This window comes from Antennarius striatus, chromosome 6 (genome assembly GCF_040054535.1).
Source record: "Antennarius striatus isolate MH-2024 chromosome 6, ASM4005453v1, whole genome shotgun sequence".
In the NCBI taxonomy this organism is placed as follows: domain Eukaryota; kingdom Metazoa; phylum Chordata; class Actinopteri; order Lophiiformes; family Antennariidae; genus Antennarius; species Antennarius striatus.
This window is the reverse complement of record NC_090781.1, coordinates 4,779,240-4,800,311: the sequence shown is the minus strand read 5'-3', so window position 1 is coordinate 4,800,311 and position 21,072 is coordinate 4,779,240. Positions and strand designations below refer to the sequence as shown.

The window sequence follows — 21,072 nt, the reverse complement described above, 5'->3', positions numbered from 1 at the left end:
ATGTTTGATAATTGGAAAGAACTGTTTTAATACTAAAATATATTTTGCAAATGGTTATACTTAATGCAGTTTTGCCCAGTTTTATAAATGGAACACAAAACACAAAAACAAACCTGTTCATCAAGCAATAGGAGAGTCAAATTTTGTCAGTTTATTTTTTTCTTTCCAGACATGTTATTACAGCAGACTTTACTTTCATCAGTTTTGGAACATAGACATCCAAAAAGAAAAAAAAGGTTTGACGGGTGGAAGCCATTGACTTGTAAACGTCCTGTCCCCTGAATCAACATCTCTCTCATTACAGCACATCAACCAGATTCATACATTACATATCACATGTAAATCATGATTCTGGTACATTGTTTATTTGATTGTTCATTCAGTCCAATAGACGTGTGTGCTTGCACTTGTCTTTATCAGTTCACCATCTCGTTTGCTGCACTAAGGTCACAGTGATATTGTTCCATGGGCATGACACATGTAGTTTAATAAACCATAGCAATCAGAGGTATTAACCATCATTTGCGTCAGAAATGTAACCTTGCAAAGTCAAGTTTTTGAAGGCTTTTTTAAAGGCAGATAGTGTTCCTAGACTCCTAACTTTGTTTTCCAGTTTGTTCCAAAGTTTGACACAAAACTTTTACTTTAAAAAAAAAAAAATTGTTCTTGTACGATGACCATGTTACAGTACTTGGGATTATATCTTCTAAAAAATTGTATGTTTCCTGTTAATTCACTCATTTTAGACATCTTTGTCTCACAGTAGTTCTTGTACTTTCATCTTTAGTTTTTGTGTGAAACAAGTTCATTTTGTGAATGAGGAATCCTCAATCTGTCTTCTGGCCATTTTTCTTTCCATCTGTGCTCTTGCTCCTCTGTCTGGAGTACACTCTGATGGCTTTCTTCAGCAGTAGGATAAACCAGTAGATCTGTGGAGCCAGGATCACCAGATTACCCAGGTTGCACTGCAGGGGAAGATGGAAGGCCACTCTGTGCAGAGGAATCCCAAACTGCTGGCCATACTTCCAGTACATAAAGGGAAATATCAGGATCCGGCACATGAAGAAAGCCAAAAGGACAATGATGCCGTTGATTCTGTACAGCTTGCTGCCGTCGAGACCCAGCTGGTTATCACGAGACAAAGTCGGGGTAAAACAAGAGAAAAAAGAACCGTTAAGATTATTATGTTTGTTCTACGACGTGGGGCAGGAAGGCTCAATGAATTCTCCTGAGAAGGGAAACGTGAATCTCAAAGCCATAACCATTCAGTCACCAAATCTTTACAAATTCACCTAAGGGAAATTTTGCTGTAATTAATTTGCATACTCCACCATTGTGTTGATTGGAATGTCCAAATAGTTTACCTGGATGAGACACTTTCCCAAACAGACAAAAGGAGTGCTGAACTCTGTGGTGAAAAGGCAGCCAATAAAGAAATCACCAAGTCCTCTTCTAAAGAACTGCAAAATAAACAGTGGGCAAGTCAAATAAGTAAAATACATTAAAGCTCATAAAATAAATTTCAAATTTTAAGTGTATTTGATCAGAAAATCAGTGTCTGGTGTGGACACCATTTGCCCTCATGCAGCGTGATATTTCCTTCATATATGTAGATTCGACCAGTTTGTTTGTGGGTTTATATGAAGTTGCTGTTTCCAAAAAGATGCTCAGCAAAAAACATCTGGTGAGAGTGAAGGGGATGAAAGGTTTCAGCCACCAGGAATTTTGGACAGATGTTTTTCTGATTAGGGTGGTGCATCGACATGTTGCTGTAACGTGACTGCAGTAGACGGCACTGTGAATGTCACGATGAAATCAGCCAGTGTGGACAGTGCGAAAAGAAAACCTGTCCAGGCTGTTGGACACCACTGAAGGTGAGTATTTGATGACAGGAAAGCATATGTTCTTCAATGTTTGTTACATCCCGCTTCAAAGCAGTGATGTAATTGTCAGCGTGTCCGTTTGTCTGTCCACCAAAAAATCTATCTGCAACTGTTGCACATAGAAAGATGAAACTCAAAGCACATTACTCGGGCGGCAAAAAGGATGAAAATGAGATGATGGCCTTGACCTTGAGAAAACTAGGTCAAGGTCAAATTTTAACTTTCGTACACTCAGGAACTGGATAAGATAGACATGGGACAAGGCGAGTGTGAGCAAGACGTAGATCAAAGCTAGTGCTTTGATCTATTAAAGTAGGTTAGAGCACTAGCTTTCATCTTTGACCTATGTAGGTAGGACAGGGTAACATTTTGAATTCAGGGTTGTTGTGGGATGTTGCAGTTCCCGACTGCACTGGTTCTAGTTTTGTTTGTGTCTGGGAGGCTGTTCTCCATCATGGAGGTCTCATGATGGTGCAGTTAGATGCAGCTACCGCTGATGGTAGTGAGTTGGATTGTTTACAAGGAAGCAGCCATCCTGGTGGATATTCCCGCTGCCAGCAGGGCAATCACACACTTCTTCAAGAACTGTAGAATAGTGTTATGTGATCCAAGTGCCAATTTTAGAGTGGCTTTTATCTTTACCAGTGCAACAATCATTTCAATCACCTCGACATCACACAGCTCTGAGGGAGACGTGTTCACTCAACCATACTGCTTAAAATGTGAAAGAAATTGTACTCATAAATGTGACAAAAGGATGCAAAAACAACAATGTTAAATTTGCATTTTTGTGTGTATGAGTGGGAGAAAGTGTTTTCTCCCCACACTTACCAAAGTGATGGGCATAAAAATGAGAAGCAGCACCAAGTGATGGAGGACCAACATCCACTCCTTCTTGAGGAAACCCTTCACTGTCCGTAGGGAGTGGCTGCTGTAGGCCTCGGACTGACCTCTGACCCGCTGACTGAAGTAGTGACTCAGATACATGGCGTAGATGTCAAACGCCATGTAAGGAGCCGCAAACCAAACAAATCCATTGACCAGCCAGTGACTGCGGTAGATTTCCGTTAACATTGTTAATATGAAAAAGGCAAGATGTAAATAATTTATTTCTTGATTTTATTTATTTTTTGGGGGGGGGGGGTATTGTTAGGCTACAGAGGATTGAAGAATGCATCAATATTCTTTGAAGTGATAAAAACAGTCAGGTCAAACCTGTCAGTCATGGTATTCCTGCAGGATCTGACAACTGTGACTCCAGCGGCAGTAGCCAAGCAAGCGTGGACAGCAGACACCAGCCTGAAGTCAGCAAAAAGGGTTGATGAGATCCGTCCACCAACACGAAACTCGGTGTGTACTTAACTACCCCTCTCACGACGCTTTTTACAAGCTACCCTGGGGTAAATTTTCTTATCAAAACTTTATTGAAACGAGCTTTTGGATTATCAGAGGAGTGCCATTCGTCAACAAGTTTGAATAATTTAAAAAAAAAATCAAAAATCAAATGTCTCCTATCAGGCATTGCTGTATGTCTGAAAGTTATGTGGTGCTGACCTCTCGCTGACCGAAACCACGTCTGCGTCACTCCAGCCTGTAAACATGTATTTCAGTATTTTCCTGAAACTAAAGAAAAGTCCAGGAAACACCACCGTTCCAGCAGCCAGGGTACTCAACATTGTTTCACGGCGAGTGAGACGTGGAAGCAAATAATGGCTAAATTCAGTCAATTCGCTTCACTGCTCGCTGCTACACTGACTCTAATGTGGCTAGCAGGTAACTACCGGTCAGCTTCCGTGTTCCCGGGATTCTTTATTCAAACGGGATTGGTCGGATGAGTTGTAAATCAAAAACATAATGACGTCATGTTTGTGAACGTCAACCGAACGTCAACCAAGAAGAAGAAGAAGAAGAACCGCACCACAGCGCTCCTCACTGGCTGGGGGTGGCAGAACTTGTAAGGTCGGGAGCTCGGAACTGCAGCGGATCGGATGTCTGCGCTAAATTCGGGTCGAATGGCGGACCGGGTCCACCAGGCTGTCCAATGAGGGGTGTACCGGCCCACGTCTGACACGGACCGAATCCAAGCCCCACGGGCCGCACAAGAGGGGAAGGATAGCGCCAGTCAATAGACGCTGCACTCCAGTTTGAATATTAACATTTTATTACTGATCAAGTGTTTTTAAACTATTGCTTTTGATATTGCAATAAACAGCTGGTCCAATAAAACAAACTGGTTCATAATTTTAGTTTCACCGGTAATAAGGGTATTAGTTGTCGAACCGAAACACAATAAATGATCCAGCAAACAGATATTATTAGGTGTTGGAGTATTGGAAGCAGTATATACTGTAGCTATGACACACACTATAAAACAGAAAAAACATCTAAATTCATATTGTGTCATCAAAAACTTTTATTTTTTTTAATAATGTTATCAAGATTGTATTTCATGTGTCTCTGCAGTGCACCGGCGTCATCCTCAGAGTATTCCCCGCCTCTCACCCATTGGGATAGGCTCTAGCAACCCCCGCGTCCCGTAAAAGTGGAAGAAGCGGATAAGTAGATGTATGAATTTATGTTATCATGTTAATTCTACATGCTACACAAGGCAAGGGGGTGGGGGGTGTAGGATTTGTGGAGCAAAGACAGAGAAAGAAAGAAAGAGCAACACAGTATAAAGACATTTATTCTGATTTATTGAGGAAAGACACTGATGCTTCTCAGTATCCAAAAGATCAGCTTGGTTCACAGAAGATTTAGATGGTTAGAGGACTCACCTATAGTACAAATGCTGCTTTCTGTTATGTTTGTAGAGTGTTTGGTAAAAATGTCAGACAGGAGGAATTTGTGACTGATGGTGTCAAGAATTAGAAAAAGATACTCAGCATGTTTCATACAAGACCAGTAAGACAAACCACTTTCATTCTGCCTGCAACACGTTGTGAAACTGTGGTTATATTAAACAAAAAGTCTGAATACTTTCATTTATTTTTATATATCAAACTTAACTGAAAATTCTTCAGTTAAAATGAAAGAACATGAACATGAAATTTATTTGTCAGCAGTGCTAAAATTTGTCTTGTGACCCGTTTCATGCAACAGAAGAAGAACATATGTCACACACGTTGACATGACACATATTGACAACATGGGAACAAATAGTTGAGAGCGCTAGTCCCCCACTCAGACTATCTCCAGTTTTGCTCCAGGTTGAGCATTAAAATTGATTGATGGACAAAGGACTTTTTTAGTCTAACCTTCTTGAAAGGTGATACCTTGTATCTCCTTCCTTCGCGTAGACTATATTCACTATATAAAATGGAAATTTGAGATAAAAGACCCTAAAATATAACAAAAGATTGAAATACAAATAGCATATTATTGTCCCTAGGAGTGAGAGAGAGAGAGAGAGAGAGAGAGAGAGAGAGAGAGAGAGAGAGAGAGAGAGAGAGAGAGAGAGTGTGTGTGTGTGTGTGTGTGTGTGTGTGTGTGTGTGTGTGTGTGTGTGTGTGTGTGTGTGTGTGTGTGTGTGTGTGTGTGTGTGTATGCCAGCTGGGATAGGTTCCAGATGCCCGTGACCCGCGCAAGCAGATGAAGCGGTCAGGAAAATGAATTTTTTGTCCATAATAGAAAAGCATGAGAAAGGTATGCGTTTTGTTGATCTCACCAAAGAATATGGCCGTAATGCAGCTACAATCGCCACGTTAGTAAAATCAAAAGGAAGCCATAACACGGCAGGAGGCAAGAGCGCATGAACCAAAGAGGGTAAAAAACAATGGGGACAGCTGTTAATAGGTAAATGACCATTATTTTTATTCTTTTACTATATTCTTTGTTTTTTACATTATGCACAACTCTCATTTATTGTGTAATAATCTAATTGTAACATTAATTTGTTACATGTTTTGATGCATTTTTATGCTTTATAAAACATTTATGTCTGAATTTTAGGGGGCTCGGAACGAATTAGGGCATTTGAATGGAAAACACGTCTCTACTTACGAAATTTTCTACTTACAAAATTTCTTCCAGAACCAATTAATTTCATAAGTAGAGGTACCATTGTATATCGTTCTATTATAATAGAGGCAAGAACTGATAGAATTGTGAGAGAAGAGGATGCAGAAGACAGGGTTAGATAGAGGCAACTGATTTGCTGTAGCGACCCCTGAAGGGAAAAGCTGAAAGGAATTGAAGTAGAAATTCTCCTATAATAAAGGCAATAGTATGAAGAACAACGCAATTATATGACAAGACCCTCTCAGGCATCATCCTGGGCTTTCAGCAGGCCTATGGCCATCTCCATCCAGCCATTTGTCCTGCAGTGAGCCCAGTTGAAGTTCTGTGGAGGGCCTGGTTCAGTGTCAGGGGTCAGCAGCTTCGGTTGTCATGGGTAACCCTTGCCTTCTATAGATAAAAGCCATCAAAGTCTCCTGTGATCTATAGTGGATACATTAGAGTGGGATGGTGTTATTGCAAACCTTTACGCTACCTACCACATTACAGTCTGTTGCTCAGGTAAGACCGTACATATGTGAGTCATGAACTGACCACGACCAATCCAATCCAATTTATTTATTTATTTATTTATTTATTTATTTTAAATTTCCCTTGGGGGATCACCCAAGGGAAATTAAGAGCACACTCTAAATAGTAGGGCGGCACAGTGGCGGGTCCGGATTCAAGTACCGATCTGTGCGGAATTCGCATGCTCTCCCCGTGTCCGCGTGGGTTCTCTCCGGGTTCCCCGGCTTTCTCCCACCTCCATAAGCATGCGCTTCAGGTTGATTGGCAGGTCCCAAATTGCCTGTAGAAGTGAGTGTGTGTGTGCGTGTTTGTATGTCTTTGTATGTGGTGTTGTGTATGTAGATGGGGGGAAGTAGATTGCAGGACAGACACAATCCGCAACTTTCACAACGTGTTTACTTTCCTTCTTCATGCATTCATCTCATTCAATACCGTAGTGCAGTGCCACCGCTGGATGGGGAGTGTATTGCACGATACCACATATTCCTCTTTTGTTAGAATAAACCCTCAAACAGTAACATAAGAATCTACTCCATTAGCAACTAGAAATAACAAATAGAGTAGCATTAATCTGTAAAATAAGCAATAACTCTGAGGTAAGTATCAACCAATAGAAAACATTAGTGTCATATTCATTACCAAATTGCAGGTAAGTATTTATCGAAGATAAGCCATAGGCCTATTGTAAACACTGTGAACGTAAGCAGACTGTATGAAGACCACAAGTCATAAACAAACAGTATAATGACATTTCAAGAACATTTTCACATCATTTCTCTTTTTTTTTTTTTAAGTCACATAATCCTGAAGCCATGTGGGAGCATGTCGTACTCTCAGTACACTTGGAGACTGATGCGGTGAGTGCACAGTTTCAGGTTCAGGTGGCTCAGCACCTTGGTCACTTGGCAGGAGACAAGCATCTGCAGGCAGTGATGCTGGAGCAGCAGCACAGGTGGAAGAAGAGGGGGCAAGGTGGAAGGCATTCCACACTTTCCCATCGGACAGCAAGTAAGTGGCAGGACCCTTTTGGGCTACCACTGTCAGTGGTTGGGTAAACTTTGAGTGTCCTTTGGCAATGAGTCCAGGTTTGCGGATGTGGACAGCAGAGCCGATCTGGAAGCTTGGTGATTTTGCACCACGACGTTTGTCTGTGTATTGTTTTGACTTCCATTGTCAATGAGAGTGATGGCAAAGCGGCAGTCAGCAGGCGCGGTGTAAATGGGACCGACAATGTCCACAGCAACCTTTTCCCACCCCAACTGCAGCCCAGGCTGCAGTTGGGGTAGGCACCGGCTGTAATGGAGCAGTACGGGTGGTTGCAGTTTTATCGTGCTGCAGGCAAGTGGCGCATGATTTGATGGCGGACTCAACCTGGGCATCCATTCCAGGCCACCAGTACAAGTCTCTCAGTCGATGTTTGGTGCGAACGATCCCTTGGTGTGTAGCATGAGCAAGCTGGATCATCTTTTCCTGTAGCTGTTGCGGTACGACAACACGATGAGTGCCACGCACAATGACACTGTTCTGCACAGCCAGCTCATTCTGCATGCGGAAGTATGGCATGATGAGGGGGTCAAGGCCTTTTGCAGTACGAGGCCATCCCTTTTGCATGTAGTGTTGCACTTGCTGTAGCACAGGGCATGCATCACAGGCACTGGAGAGCTCGTCAGCTGTGACTGCAGCGAAGTCAGGGGACACAGCAGCCACCATTTCCAGCTCCATCTCCTCGTGGTCATCTGTGATGGGTAGAGGCAAGCGCGACAAGCAATCTGCAGTAACATTCTCATGGCCCGGTTTGTATTCAATGGTGTAGTTAAAACACAGCAGGCGAGCAGACCAGCGAGCTATTCTCATGCCTGCGCATCCAAGGCCTTTGTTTGTAAGTAGAGTGGTCAAAGGGCTATGATCAGTCCGTAAAGTGAAGTGACGGCCCCAGAGGTAAGTACGCTACTTTTCAGTCGCCCAGACGCATGCCAAAGCCTCTTTTTCAACTGTTGAGTAGTTGCGCTCACATGCAGTAAGTGTTCTGGAAGCGAATGCAATGGTCTGTTCAGTGTCGTCTTTCATTTGTGTGAGCACAGCACCGATACCATAGTCTGACACATCTGTTGTCATGACAGTTGGCAGGGAGGGGTCGAACAAGCGCAGAGCTGGTAGTGATGATTTCTTTTACTTTGCAGTTCACTTATGCCTCCTCAGACCAGTGGAAAGTAGCAAATTGTCTGAGTAGAGCACGGAGAGGTTCCACAAGCATGGCATAGTTGGGGATGAACTTTGAATACCACGCAGTCAGGCCTAGGAAAGACCGCAGAGATTGAGCGTCGTGTGGAGGGGGAGGTTCAACCACAGCCAGTACGTGGCTAAGGTCTGGATGAAGGCCAGAAGCAGAGATGAGATGCCCAAGGAAGGACAGCTCAGTCTTTCTGAAGTGGCATTTTTTAGCATTGAGCTGGTGTCATGTATTTCAGGCGTTTCCCCACTGATGATGATGTCGTCCAGATAGCACTGCACGCCTTTTTGACCAGCCAGGATCTGAGACATCATATACTGGAAGGCACTGGGTGCAGAGGCCAGGCTGCACCCAGTGCACTTTTGCACCGCATTTTCTGAGAAATCAACATGGACTACAAACTGGTTTGCAGGGAAGTTCTGCCTCAGGCTCGTAAGAAAGCATATTGTTGCCTGATGGTGTAGAGATGATGCCCAAACGTTTCATACTTACACTAACATGTTATTCGTTAAACTTATTGTACATGTTATCTTGAAGTCCCAGGTTGAGAGCTGGATCTAGATTCTGGATATCCATGCTGAACAGGATTCCTTGTGTCAATGAGGGTCAGGGGTGATTGAAGGAGTTATAAACCCTTCAGGTAACTTTCTCCTGGCTTCACCCCTCTTATGAGTCTCTCTCCACTTTTTTCCATTGAACTCGCTGTCTTCTCTCACTGCTGGATTTTACTTAAAAGATCATGCATTGACCAGATTGCCACCTTGTACATCATTGTCAAGCAGTCTTTAGAGTGGAACTCCTCACTGCACATCAGCTTTGTCAACTACAAGAAGGCTTTTGATGGCGTGGATCGCAATACTCTGGAAGCTGCTACGTAATTACGGAGTGCTATCCAAGCTGGCCAGCCTAATTAGGAATTCCTACAAGGGAATGACATGCCGAGTGGTCCATAGAGGTCAACTAACAGATTAGATAGATTTTTCCTGTTCTACTTCTTCTTTTTTCCATTTCTCTCTTTCTTTGAGTAAATACTGTTGCTCCTTTGTTGTTTTTCTGCAGCATTCAATGGTGGGCCACACTATATGAAAAACAATTTATCTAACTTGGTTTAGTGTCTACTATTATGAATTGTAACTCATTGTTGTATGGTCATGATCCAAAGATCATGACCATAATTGGGAGTAGGGTTGTAGATTGACTGGTAAATCGAGAGCTTCGTCTTGCGACTCAGCTCCTTGTTCACCAAGACAGACCTATACAAAGACTCTCCGCCGATCTGAAAAGGCTAACTATGTTATACAAATATGACAAATAGATGAAAGGACATACAGTACCTTTGCTCTATCCGTTCTTTCAGAAAACTTTTTGATGATATCTAGTCCAGCAAATGAAGTCACACGCTGCTTTCGTCGTCTTCTACCATACTAAGGAGATTATGGCAATGGGGTTGCATCCATGTAATTGAATTAATTTATTAAAACAAATGTTCCCGCAGTTTCAAGAGACAGCAGTGAACCAATAATACAGAACAAAAAATTAATTTCATTTTAAGATTATACTTTCCAATTTCATTTGAGATTATATTTGATCATGGGGGGGATTTTGTCTGTTAGTGTAGTGTATGTCTTGCGATATGTCCTGTGATGTCAGTGTTTCTTTTTCTCCTGGTGTTTATCCAGTATTATTCGTTATGTAATGCCTGAGCAGTGGATATATACAATTTCCTCCGGGATTAATAAAGTACCTTTCTTTCTTTCTTTCTTTTTAACTTGTTCAATGAAAACTTTAGTATCAGGAAATTCATCTACGGTGCTGGGTACAATAGATCGAATCAGAGAAAGTGGCAGCTTTTAAATTTTATTTCTGGGGAGGCAAAACTTGCAATTCATGTGACCAGGAAGAGGAAAATTGAAAACGATACCGCTCAAGAAGCAGCTACTGTTTTTTGCTGTAACATCAGATGTCGCTTAAAACTAGAATTTGGTTTCTATAAATTGACAAAAGACCTGAATAACTTTAGGAACATCTGGTGTTACAAAAATGTCCTATGCACTTTAGTTGATGACCACCTCACTTTTGCAAACTTCCTGTTATAATGCACTAATTCTTATATTGTATTTCCCTTTGTTTCTTGGTGTTTAATGTTTTTGAGTGTTTCGTATTTTTGAAATTTCATCTGATGAAAATTTGTAAAATGTTCTAAATGTTCTAAATGTTCTAAATGTTCTACATGTTAAATGTGATTGAAGTTTGTTTGGAAAAGATGTTTTGAGGCACTTAAATGCTTTCATCTAATGTAAAACTGCAAAATGTTTGAATGAGATTAAAGTGTTTTTGCAAAAATCAAAATCTTTCTTTCTTTCTTTCTTTCTTTCTTTCTTTCTGTCTGTCTGTCTGTCTGTCTGTCTGTCTGTCTGTCTGTCTGTCTATTTATCTATCTATCTATCTATCTATCTATCTATCTATCTATCTATCTATCTATCTATCTATCTATCTATCTATCTATCTATCTATCTATCTATCTATCTATCTATCTATCTATCTATCTTTCAGGGGCTACTCCCGACGTTTTTAGTATTTTCAAAACTATTTTCAAGCATTCTTTTCTCTTAATTTTTAGATTTGCTCTCGGCACAAATAAATTTACTCAGAAACAGCACATTCTAGTATTTTGTTAATGGATTTTTAAAATGAATGACCCTGCTAATTTATCATTTTATCCGAGAGTCATCAAACATTCCACGTCTGTGTTTTGGATGTTGCAGCTGGGCTTCAATTTTAATGAGTAAGCGCTTCAAAATAAAGACAGATGTGGAACGATATAATGTTTGATGCGTGAAAAAATCTCGAGAAAAATTAACTCATCTGATGCAGCCCTAAAATTATTTACGTCACCAGATACCAGCTGATCGTGACGTCACAAAAATACGACACAAGGCGTTTATGGATGAGCAGCGTCCCCGCCGGGTGCGGTGGCGCGTACCTGTAATCCAAGCTACCGGGAGGCTGAGGCCGGCGGACCGTCTGAGCTCAGGGGCTCTGAGCTGCAGTGGACTATGTCGATCGGGTGTCCGTGCTAAGTTCGGTACCGATATGGTGCTCCCGGGGGAGCTTAGGACCACCAGGTCGCCTAAGGAGGGATGAAACGGCCCAGGTCGGACACGGAGCAGGTCAAAGTCCCCGTACCGATCAGTAGCGGGATCGCGCCCGTGAATAGACGCGGTAGTTCAGCCTGAGTGACAAAGCGGGACCTGGTCTTTTTTACATTCTGCTGCTGGTTTAATAAACTGTTACCCACCATAACCGCTTCTCAGCTTCTTGACTGACTTTGCATTTTCTTCATTCCATCAGAACCAGGCACGAACCACGTGTGAGTTTTTCCAGTGTTTCCATCTATAGGAGAGCAGAAACGACCAGCAGATGATAATATACTGAACTTCAGTCTAACATTTAAACAGTGAATGAGGCCCTTTACATATAAATAAATTGGCCTAAGTAAACAAAATAATAGAATACATCAGTGTCAAACAAATGTACTGTATATGCACATGCTTTCTATTCATTTCAATGAATACCACACAATACCACACATACTGTAGATTATTGGTTGTTAGATTCAATCCAATCCAATCCAACTTTATTTGTTAAGCACTTATTAGTTGTTATTTTATCATAAAATAAAGACATTGTGTACCAACAGCGAATTCAAATAAACATAAATTAGAGGATGTTCAGTCTGCAGGTAAACTGCTGTCTGGACAATAATAATACAGTAATACAGTTTTCTTTGTTCACAATGCTTTCTGGTATGTAGTTTTGTTTTTTGTATTTTTGCTTCCAGTATTATATGGAACTAGTGTAGACGTCTGCAGCAAAAACTGTTTTTAAGCAGATGCACCTTGTAACTTGCTCACAACTCTTGAGATCTGACAGTCGACTTCAGCAGCATTAGTAAAATTTTTGAGATACACCAATTCCAAGACTCCAAAGGAAGAAACTTTCAAAAAGACACAGCAGAGACACGGGCTGAAACGAAACACCCTCAAAACCGGCTCCAATTATTCACTGCACAGCATTCCAAGCTAAAAAAGCAAAACAGAAATATTTTTTCCCATTATTAACTGATCAACACGTAATCAGTTACATAGCATACCAGTCACTCCGCATAATGATATAATTTTGCATGATCACAAATTAAATCTTGCACACTGTAGGTACAAACTATTACAGATACAAACATTATGTGTACATAGTAAAACCTGCCGAACCTATCATTCCTTATTTAAAGTGGAATTCCTGCTGCATGTGTACAATAAATTTAAGCCCATTTAGGTCTTTGTATTTGTATATTCCTTTATTTAGTGGGTTATTTATTATTTATTATTCTCTCTGTCTGGTGGCTTATTATTTATTACTCTTTCTATTTGGTGTTGGCATTACTTTCTGTGTGTCTTTTCTTTCTGTGTGACGGAGAAATTAATTTCCCTGATGGACCCTCTTGAAGGGATGAATAAAGTCCTACTCTACTCTACTTTACTCTCTACTCTAACGATGATTCTTAGTTTGAATGTAGTATACACTCCAACATGGCGAGCGGTAGTAATGTACTCCATCCGATATTAAACAGAAAGTAGTAGAAGAAGAAGAAGAAGACGAAGAAGAAGAAGAAGAAAAAACCGGAAGCAGGAAGCTTGTAAAGAAAGTTTTCAGTCGAAGTTATCTTTTGGCAATTTGCTGGTAAGTCGCAAACGAATGTCCAAATACTGATTATTCTCGGACATTTATTGAATTATACACTTTTAAAAAAAGTTAAATGTTTTGCTCGTAAGATACTTTTTTTTTTACACAGAAGGATTGATTCAACTTATGTCGAGTCATTTCATCCATGATTTGGAACTTTCTTGAAGATAAAGAATCAAGTTTTTAAAAAAAAGAAATAACAGGTGTATGTTGTGCGTGTGCCTCCAAAACGAGCACAAATATGTGTTTTCTTTGTGTTCTGCTTTGCTGACTTGCATAAGTCCCTTACTTACGTTGACGGGTGTGAACTGTGACCTGGATTTATCTTGATCTTCGGTCATTACGGAGTGTGTCGTTGATCAAGTGGATGAAACACTCTCCAAACGTTTAGATGTTATGGATGTTTTCTCGTGTATTTTTGGCTACTTGGTTACTTTGTACATTAGGAATTGTTGTCTGTCTTTTGTCAGGTTAGTTTAAGAGAATTTTAACGAAGATGAGTCTGCAATGGACAGCTGTGGCCACCTTCCTTTATGTGGAGATGGGCGTTCTTCTCATCCTCTGCTTACCCTTCGTCTCAGCCAGGAGGTGAACTCATAATGTACTTATTTGTGTTTCTGCTGGTTAGGGTAACACAATACAATAATAGTGCAATAATCACCCAAATTAAATTCCATTGCACACGATTTTTACATTTTGGCATAGCATTAGCGAAAGTGCTGTTATAAACTCTCTGTCTGTAAATGACTGGGATGTCTCTATGTGGCTACAGATGGCAGAGTTTCTTTAACCTCGGGATCTGGAGCAAGGTGAAACAGTTCTCGAACAGAGTGTTTCTCACAATGATCATAATACTTATTGTGCTCTTCCTGGGTAAGTGAAACATCATGTGTCAGTTTCTTTCATACAAGCTTTGAGATGCTATACTTCATATCTCAAGTTGTCATTGTGACCTTCATAATGAACACTAGGATTTGGTCAACATCCTCAGTTTTTTATTTTTTTTCTGCAGATGCAGTGCGTGAAGTGAGGAAATATTCTACTAAAGAAGATGGCATGGATTCTAAGCTGACACCAAACATGTTTGACCACCGGCACATGAAGCTTTTCAGAGCCCAGAGGAATCTTTACATCTCTGGCTTTGCAGTCTTCCTCTGGCTGTTAGTCTTTGCATATTTCTACTGACCAAATAAATGATGACCAAACAAATGAATAAGTATTTATGTATTTCTCTCGCCCATGTTACTGTGTTTTTACAGGGTTATGAAGCGTGTGATCACCTTGATTACCCAACTGGCATCAGAGTCTGCCATTACAGCTGATCTTCAGGTACAAGCTGACACAGCAAATCAGGATGCCAAGAAGTATATGGAGGAGAATGAGTTGCTGAAAAAAGTACGCTCTCTTGTTTGTTGGGTCAAGTCACTGTCATTAGACACACACTGCAAAATATAACAAAGACAATACATAACATCTGACAAGATCATGGACTCAGACTGTACAAATATGAACGGTTTTCCAGTTGAAAATTTAGGTGTAATTTTAATTGAAGGTTTTGTCTTTACACTAAAAACGGACTTTGTTATTAAGATAACTGGACAGTAGTCTCCAGTTGAGAAGCCTGTGAGTGATCAGACACAAGATCTTGTCTGCTACACTGTTAGTCATTGATGTCTGTAGCTTTAGTGTTGGTTAGATCTATACACTGAGCTGTTTTACCTATATAGAGAGATACAATTTATTCCATTTAATTCATGTGGAGCCTGTGTTATTTGATGTGTTTCAGACTTTGATGGAAGGCAAAGGTGATCAGGCTACAGCAGAGGGTATGGAGCTGCTCAGAAAAGATACGGAGAAATTGAAAAAGGAACTGGAGACTTCTGGCGATGGTTTGTAACTGTGCACATGAGCTCATGCTGATTAAAACAGTGAGTGTCTTGTGCTGATTTGTGCTTGTTGCATTTCCAGCCCTGAAGAACTCGCAGTTGGAAGCAGATTTATTGAAAAAGCAGATGGAGGGCCTTTCCAGAGAGTACGACAGGCTGCTTAAGGAACATCAAGGGCTCCAGGTGATTTTAAGTCAAATACATTACAGATTACCCCTTATTTAAATATAGTTTTATATGTGTTAACGTTGTCTATGTTTGTTTTTTTCTGTTCACACAATTACAGTATTTTCTGCACGATAAAGTGCACTTTCTTTTCAAAAACCAAGAGAGTGCCTTATAATCCAGTGTGCTTATATATGAAAAAAGTTTTAAAATAGGCCATTCATTGAAGGTGCACCTTATAGTCCAGTGCTCCTTATAGTGTGGAAAATGCTGTACACACAAACAACTTGACAATTTTTCATGATAATAGGTGAATGGGTCCGGTATGAACAGGCAGAACCAAATACATTTTCAGCTAATCACTCTATTAAACACCAGGTTTGGGGTTTTTCCCCAATACACAACTACTGAACCACTTTAACATTGACAACCATGGAGGGGTGGGGCAGAGACCAAGCAGGCTAAACTAGTTTGGTGGAATGCATTACACTTAAATGACATTCCAGTTTAAGTCTTAAAAAATGTGTTTTTGTCACCATTTGCAATAGCAAAAGTGCAAGAGCCTCTGCCTTTTGTATAGCAGGTATTATCCTTATTAATCAGGTTGTGTCATCACAATGTACTAGAGCCCAAAGTTTGTCCAAATGACAGCCCCAAAACCAATATTTACTATTTAAATGGAAAACAAAATTGTTAAATCCCCATATTTAAGAAGCTGGAACAATTACTTGTGTTAAACAATACATTTTCAAAAGTGTCATTGTATATTAATGGATTGATTTATCGTTTCAGCTCTATTTTATTACAGAGACAGTGAATGCAAAGGTTGTTGTTTCTGTGAATGTGCAGGAAACTAATAAGAGTATAGCAGATATTATTTAATTACTGTATTTCTGATGAAATTCAGTCTCTTTCTTCTGTTGAAACACAAATGCATTCCTTTCATGTTAATTAGTATTTTTATTTCTCTCTCATTTTAGATTCAAGACGATGGAAATAAAAAGGATAACTAATGATCAATGACCATGGTGGAGTGTGTCTGGGACAATTAATAATTCAGTCAGCAATACAACTGATCTGATTACAGCGCACATGAAAATTAAAGAAATCTGTAAGGAGGATTGGTGTCTTATAATTTTTGATTTGCTTTTTGCCTGTTGCAGACAGAAAAGCAGAAGTTGTTCCCATAAGCTGAAGAAGTGTTATGTACAGCTGTGGCTGTATTTTAACACAAAGCACTTGCTTCCTTCTCGGTGAATGCCATGGGGACTAAAAGCACCTCCACAGTTCAGGCTTAGTGGCATGTCAGTTCACTCTTTGCATTTAGAGTTTTCTCCTATATAAGTAGTTGCACTTATGCAGATTGGTTGTTCTGCATTAGAGTTGATCGACTGTACTTGTTTACCAGTAGTTGTAGTGAAAGGGACCGGTTGGAGTTCTCTGTCACTTTTTCTTTTTTTCTTGTTTTTTTTGTTTTTAAAATTTTATGTTATGTGGCATTAGATATGAATAAAACAAAATATATGTGGGGATTGTGTGATGGATTTTACGGCGGATCTTGTATGAGGTTTATAATAAAATGAGATTCAGTCTTGATCAAAAGTAGCGGCGAAATGTGTCTATAGAATGTTCAGTCACAGAAGGTGTGGGTTTCCTTTCAAAGAACAACTTCTTAAGTCTTAAACTGGAGAATATTTAAAGTTCTCTTCAGTGTGTGTCATGCAAAAGGGCTGTTGTATGCTGTATATGGATTATGTTCCATTATCCCTACTGTGCTGCTATGACAAAGGTGACACTAAAGTCATCAAATGCTTGAATATTCCATTTTGTTTTTTTTGAACCAAATAGTCCCAATGTTGCCATAATTACTTCATGAAATTGTACCTTGAAGTTTTCTTCTACTTAGGACATCAGATAAGTACCTTTTTATTTAGATGAAGAAAGTGTTGTTTAATAAAGACATATTTCTTAATATTGGTGCGTTTTGATCTTCACGTGTTGGGGGAGTGGCCGTAGTCCACTGGGATTGGCCGAAGATGAGACAATGAGAAAATGTATGGGTGGATATTTCTTAATGCTGTGAATCATTTCAAATACACACCGAACTCATACCGCCAACACATAATTTGATTGGATATTAAAACTTTTATTAAAGTTTTACATTAAATTATCTTTTGAAATCTTACAAAAATAGGCCAAGAAAATTATTTCTATTTTTGATTTCTTTCAAGCAAGAGTAAGACCTTACATCAGAGAGTGAATGACCTCCGCCTCGACGTGGTTCTCTGATTCTCTGCTTGTGGCTGCCTGTGCCAGAACCTGAACATTTAAAGTCACCATGTAGTCTACTTTGCCCACAAGGTACATTCCATTTGGGTAATGAAGCCATACAGATGATAATATGCGATTACAAAACTTATTTGGAAATACAGTCAAGTTATTTTATAGGATGAAGTATTTGGACAAATTTGAAACAGGAGTTGATGCACGTAATGCAACATTATGCAAATACACACACAGACAATTTCCAACGTAATGTAAACAGAACAGTTGCAGTTGTGCAAGCAGACTTTTAACACATCAGTAACAAACGTACATTTAATTCACCAACACAGAATATCTCCTCAATGTTACTGCTTTAATCAGTCTGCCTATTCACAGCACAACACAAAGCAACCGCCAGAGCAAGAATTCCCCTCTGGTTTCTATCAAAACTGTTCAATACTTCAGTCTGTGCTTCTAAGATGCTCTGAGTAATTCAGTTTTATCTTATTTATCAGCATCACAGTGTGTTAGCGTGCTGCATTCTCCTCAGTAATATAGCATTTAGATACATTTTCACATGTATTATACATTTTGGGCTGGTGCTGGTTGAAAGTAAAAAACAATGCTGTTGAAATAAGGACATCCTCCACCAAACAAACAAGATCTCTATATAACACATTTTCAGTTACTATGAATACCAAAGGAACAAGTTCAAAACCACAATGTGCACAACACGAACTGCAATACAATCAGACGTGACTTTGGACTAAAGTTAATGACAAACGTCAGTCAAGGATGATTTTTTTTAAATTTTACGATAAATGAGTGTAATGTCTTATATTCACGCTCTGAAATATACAAGTTAATTATGTAGTAATAAGATACGTTTTTAAAATATCACAAAAATGCTCTTTGTGTTCACATAAACACATGATTTAGAGGTAACTGTTGAGTGAATGAGGCACATATGTCAAAATTTCAAACCTGCCAAGTCCTCTGATAGTCTCTGACTTGTTCACCACAGCAAGCCTGTCTTTAAAGTCCTAGTTTTATCTTTAGTATACACCTCTTTACATCTAGATGCCTATTTGTGAGGCCACCTTTCTAATATCAGGAAGAGAAATGTAAAACACCCAAACAGGCATCTCTGACAGAATGATACTTTTTTTGTAGTTTCACATTTCTCATACAATTTCTTTAACCACAATTAAAACAGAAAAATATTGTTATACATTTCTTCATAAGGAAAAAAACAGCAGTTACATTCAAGAATAGCTTTTATTGTCAAACTTGCAAATGCTTCACAGGTAGTACAAATATAGAATCTTCGCTTTGTATGAATGAGATGATTGGATACAATGTGGTTCCCTGCAAATTGTATTTATATGCTTGTGTGTTTCCCTCCCTATTGTATATACTATGGCTGGGAGAATTTGTGTGGTTTGTTCATCTGTGGTTAACTGTGTGTGTCTGTTTGTGTTTGAGGGATATTGGGGGGTGGGGACTCACAGTCGTGTCTCCCTGTCTGTGCTATTGTCTGAGGATTGCTGTGATTGATCACAATTAGACATCACAAACTCTTCCTTCCTGAGTGCCTCCTGCTCCATCCTCCTGTTGACCAGAGCTCCATGGATGACATTTTTACCCTCCTTCTTGAGCTGTCGCCTCAGCAAAATGAAGCCTGGGATGCAAATAATGAACGAGATAGTCCGCAGACCCAGAGTCAGACCCAGGTACGCTATCCTACAAAGGTAAGATGTATGAAAAATATAAATTAGTTTGTGATGATCATGTTTCTTTTAAAAACATATCAAACAACGTAGGAGGTGGTGATAAAAAGGAGGAGAGAAGGGACTGAGGGGAAAGTCGTTACTGTCGCCACATGAGAAAGAGAAATAATGAAGATAGCGATGTATGATTCAACTGTAACTCTGATAATCAACTACCTGCAATCTTTTGTAGTTAATGATGTGATCACACCAAGAGTGAACATAAATCGGTTTGTTACAGTGGTATTTCTACCTATTGTCAGTAGATGGCGCTATAATAATCGTCTTCTGGGCAGGAATTCTATAAAACCTGAAATTTGGCCCTTGTATTTCTTCTTTGCTGAGGATGAGCAGCCAAAGCTGACATGCATCTCTCTCTTTCACTTAGAATGTCTCATGGGTCCCTTCATCTTTCCGTAAATAGATTGTTGCTTCAAAAATGGAAAAAACAAAACACAAAAAAAATGAGTGGTAATTTCAGAAGTGATCATTTAGGTTCAAAAGAAGAATACCAAACTGGTACTTTATATGTTCTTACTCAAAACACAAAAAGGAAATTAAATGCTTTCTAAATTTCACTCCTTTGTTTTGAGCTACTTGTACTTCTTCTTCTTCTTTTCCTCTCGGCTTTTCCCTTCAGGGGTCGCCACAGCGAATCAATTGCCTCCATCTAACCCTGTCCTATGAATCCTCTTCTCTCACACCAACTACCTTCATGTCTTCCCTCATTACATCCGTAAACCTCCTCTTTGGTCTTCCTCTAGGCCTCCTACCTGGCAGTTCAAAACTCAGCATATTTCTACCAATATATTCACTATCTCTCCTCTGGACATGTCCAAACCATCTCAGTCTGGCCTCTCTGAGTTTATCTCCTAAACTTCTAACATGTGCTGTACCTCTGATGTACTCATTCCTGATCCTATCCTTCCTGGTCACTCACAGAGAGAACCTCAGCATCTTCATCTCTGCTACCTCCAGCTCTGTCTCCTGTCTTTTCCTCAGTGACACTGTCTCTAGACCAAACAACATCGCTGGTCTCACCACAGTTTTGTACACCTTTCCTTTCATTTTAGCTGAAACTCTTCTATCACACATCACACCTGACACTTTTCGCCACCCGTTCCATCCTGCCTGGACACGCTTCTTCACCTCTTTTCCACACTCTCCATTGCTCTGGACTGTTGACCCCAAGTACTTAAAATCTTCCACCTTCTTGATCTCTTCTCCCTGTAACCTCACTCTTCCACTTGGGTCCCTCTCATTCACACACATGTACTCTGTCTTACTGCGGCTAACCTTCATTCCTCTCCTTTCCAGGACAAACCTCCACCTCTCTAGCTTCTCCTCCACCTGTTCCCTTCTCTCACTACAGATCACAATGTCATCTGCAAACATAATAGTCCATGGAGATTCCTGTCTGATCGTGTCTGTCAGCCTGTCCATCACCACTGCGAACAAGAAGGGGCTCAGAGCTGATCCCTGATGCAGTCCCACCTCCACCTTGAACTCCTCTGTCACACCTACAGCACACCTCACCACTGTCTTACAGTCCTCATACATGTACTGCACCGCTCTAACATACTTCTCTGCCACTCCAGACTTCCTCA

The 21,072-nt window shown here is 40.1% G+C and overlaps 3 protein-coding genes across 3 annotated transcripts in view; 1 reads left to right on the top strand and 2 right to left on the bottom strand.

The window, feature by feature from the left end:
- Window positions 1-125: 125 nt before the first annotated feature.
- On the bottom strand, window positions 126-3,662 carry LOC137597038 (TLC domain-containing protein 3A-like). The gene is made up of 5 exons (XM_068317956.1): window positions 3,438-3,662; window positions 3,099-3,182; window positions 2,715-2,934; window positions 1,365-1,460; window positions 126-1,124 (listed from the first exon to the last, which is right to left on the bottom strand). Exons 1-5 carry the CDS (start codon window positions 3,557-3,559, stop codon window positions 828-830), a joined length of 819 nt encoding a protein of 272 aa, XP_068174057.1. The 5' UTR covers window positions 3,560-3,662; the 3' UTR covers window positions 126-827.
- Window positions 3,663-13,301: 9,639 nt separating this feature from the next.
- Window positions 13,302-17,405, top strand: LOC137596761 (B-cell receptor-associated protein 29-like). Its single transcript, XM_068317494.1, has 8 exons — window positions 13,302-13,377; window positions 13,851-13,968; window positions 14,153-14,253; window positions 14,393-14,540; window positions 14,640-14,775; window positions 15,167-15,269; window positions 15,349-15,449; window positions 16,412-17,405. The coding sequence occupies exons 2-8, from the start codon at window positions 13,877-13,879 to the stop codon at window positions 16,442-16,444; spliced, it is 714 nt and encodes a 237-aa protein (XP_068173595.1). The 5' UTR covers window positions 13,302-13,377; window positions 13,851-13,876; the 3' UTR covers window positions 16,445-17,405.
- Window positions 17,406-17,567: 162 nt separating this feature from the next.
- The window catches only part of LOC137597008 (solute carrier organic anion transporter family member 1C1-like), a 44,260-nt gene continuing 40,755 nt past the window's right edge, over window positions 17,568-21,072 (bottom strand). Inside the window, exon 15 of the mRNA XM_068317877.1 lies at window positions 17,568-19,439. Within this exon, the coding sequence (XP_068173978.1) occupies window positions 19,202-19,439 (238 nt within the window). The 3' untranslated portion in view covers window positions 17,568-19,201. The remainder of the gene's footprint in view (window positions 19,440-21,072) is intronic.

What these genes read in the sequence shown, in the direction of transcription:
- LOC137596761 (XM_068317494.1), top strand. Translation starts at nt 13,877, where the DNA reads ATGAGTCTGCAATGGACAGCTGTGGCCACCTTCCTTTATGTGGAGATG. An exon ending in CCCTTCGTCTCAGCCAGGAG is followed by an intron (nt 13,969 to 14,152) that starts GTGAACTCATAA and finishes ATGTGGCTACAG; the next exon opens with ATGGCAGAGTTTCTTTAACC. An exon ending in AGAATGAGTTGCTGAAAAAA is followed by an intron (nt 14,776 to 15,166) that starts GTACGCTCTCTT and finishes GATGTGTTTCAG; the next exon opens with ACTTTGATGGAAGGCAAAGG.
- LOC137597038 (XM_068317956.1), bottom strand. Translation starts at nt 3,559, where the DNA reads ATGTTGAGTACCCTGGCTGCTGGAACGGTGGTGTTTCCTGGACTTTTC. An exon ending in AGGAATACCATGACTGACAG is followed by an intron (nt 2,935 to 3,098) that starts GTTTGACCTGAC and finishes AATCTACCGCAG; the next exon opens with TCACTGGCTGGTCAATGGAT. An exon ending in TGGGAAAGTGTCTCATCCAG is followed by an intron (nt 1,125 to 1,364) that starts GTAAACTATTTG and finishes CGTGATAACCAG; the next exon opens with CTGGGTCTCGACGGCAGCAA.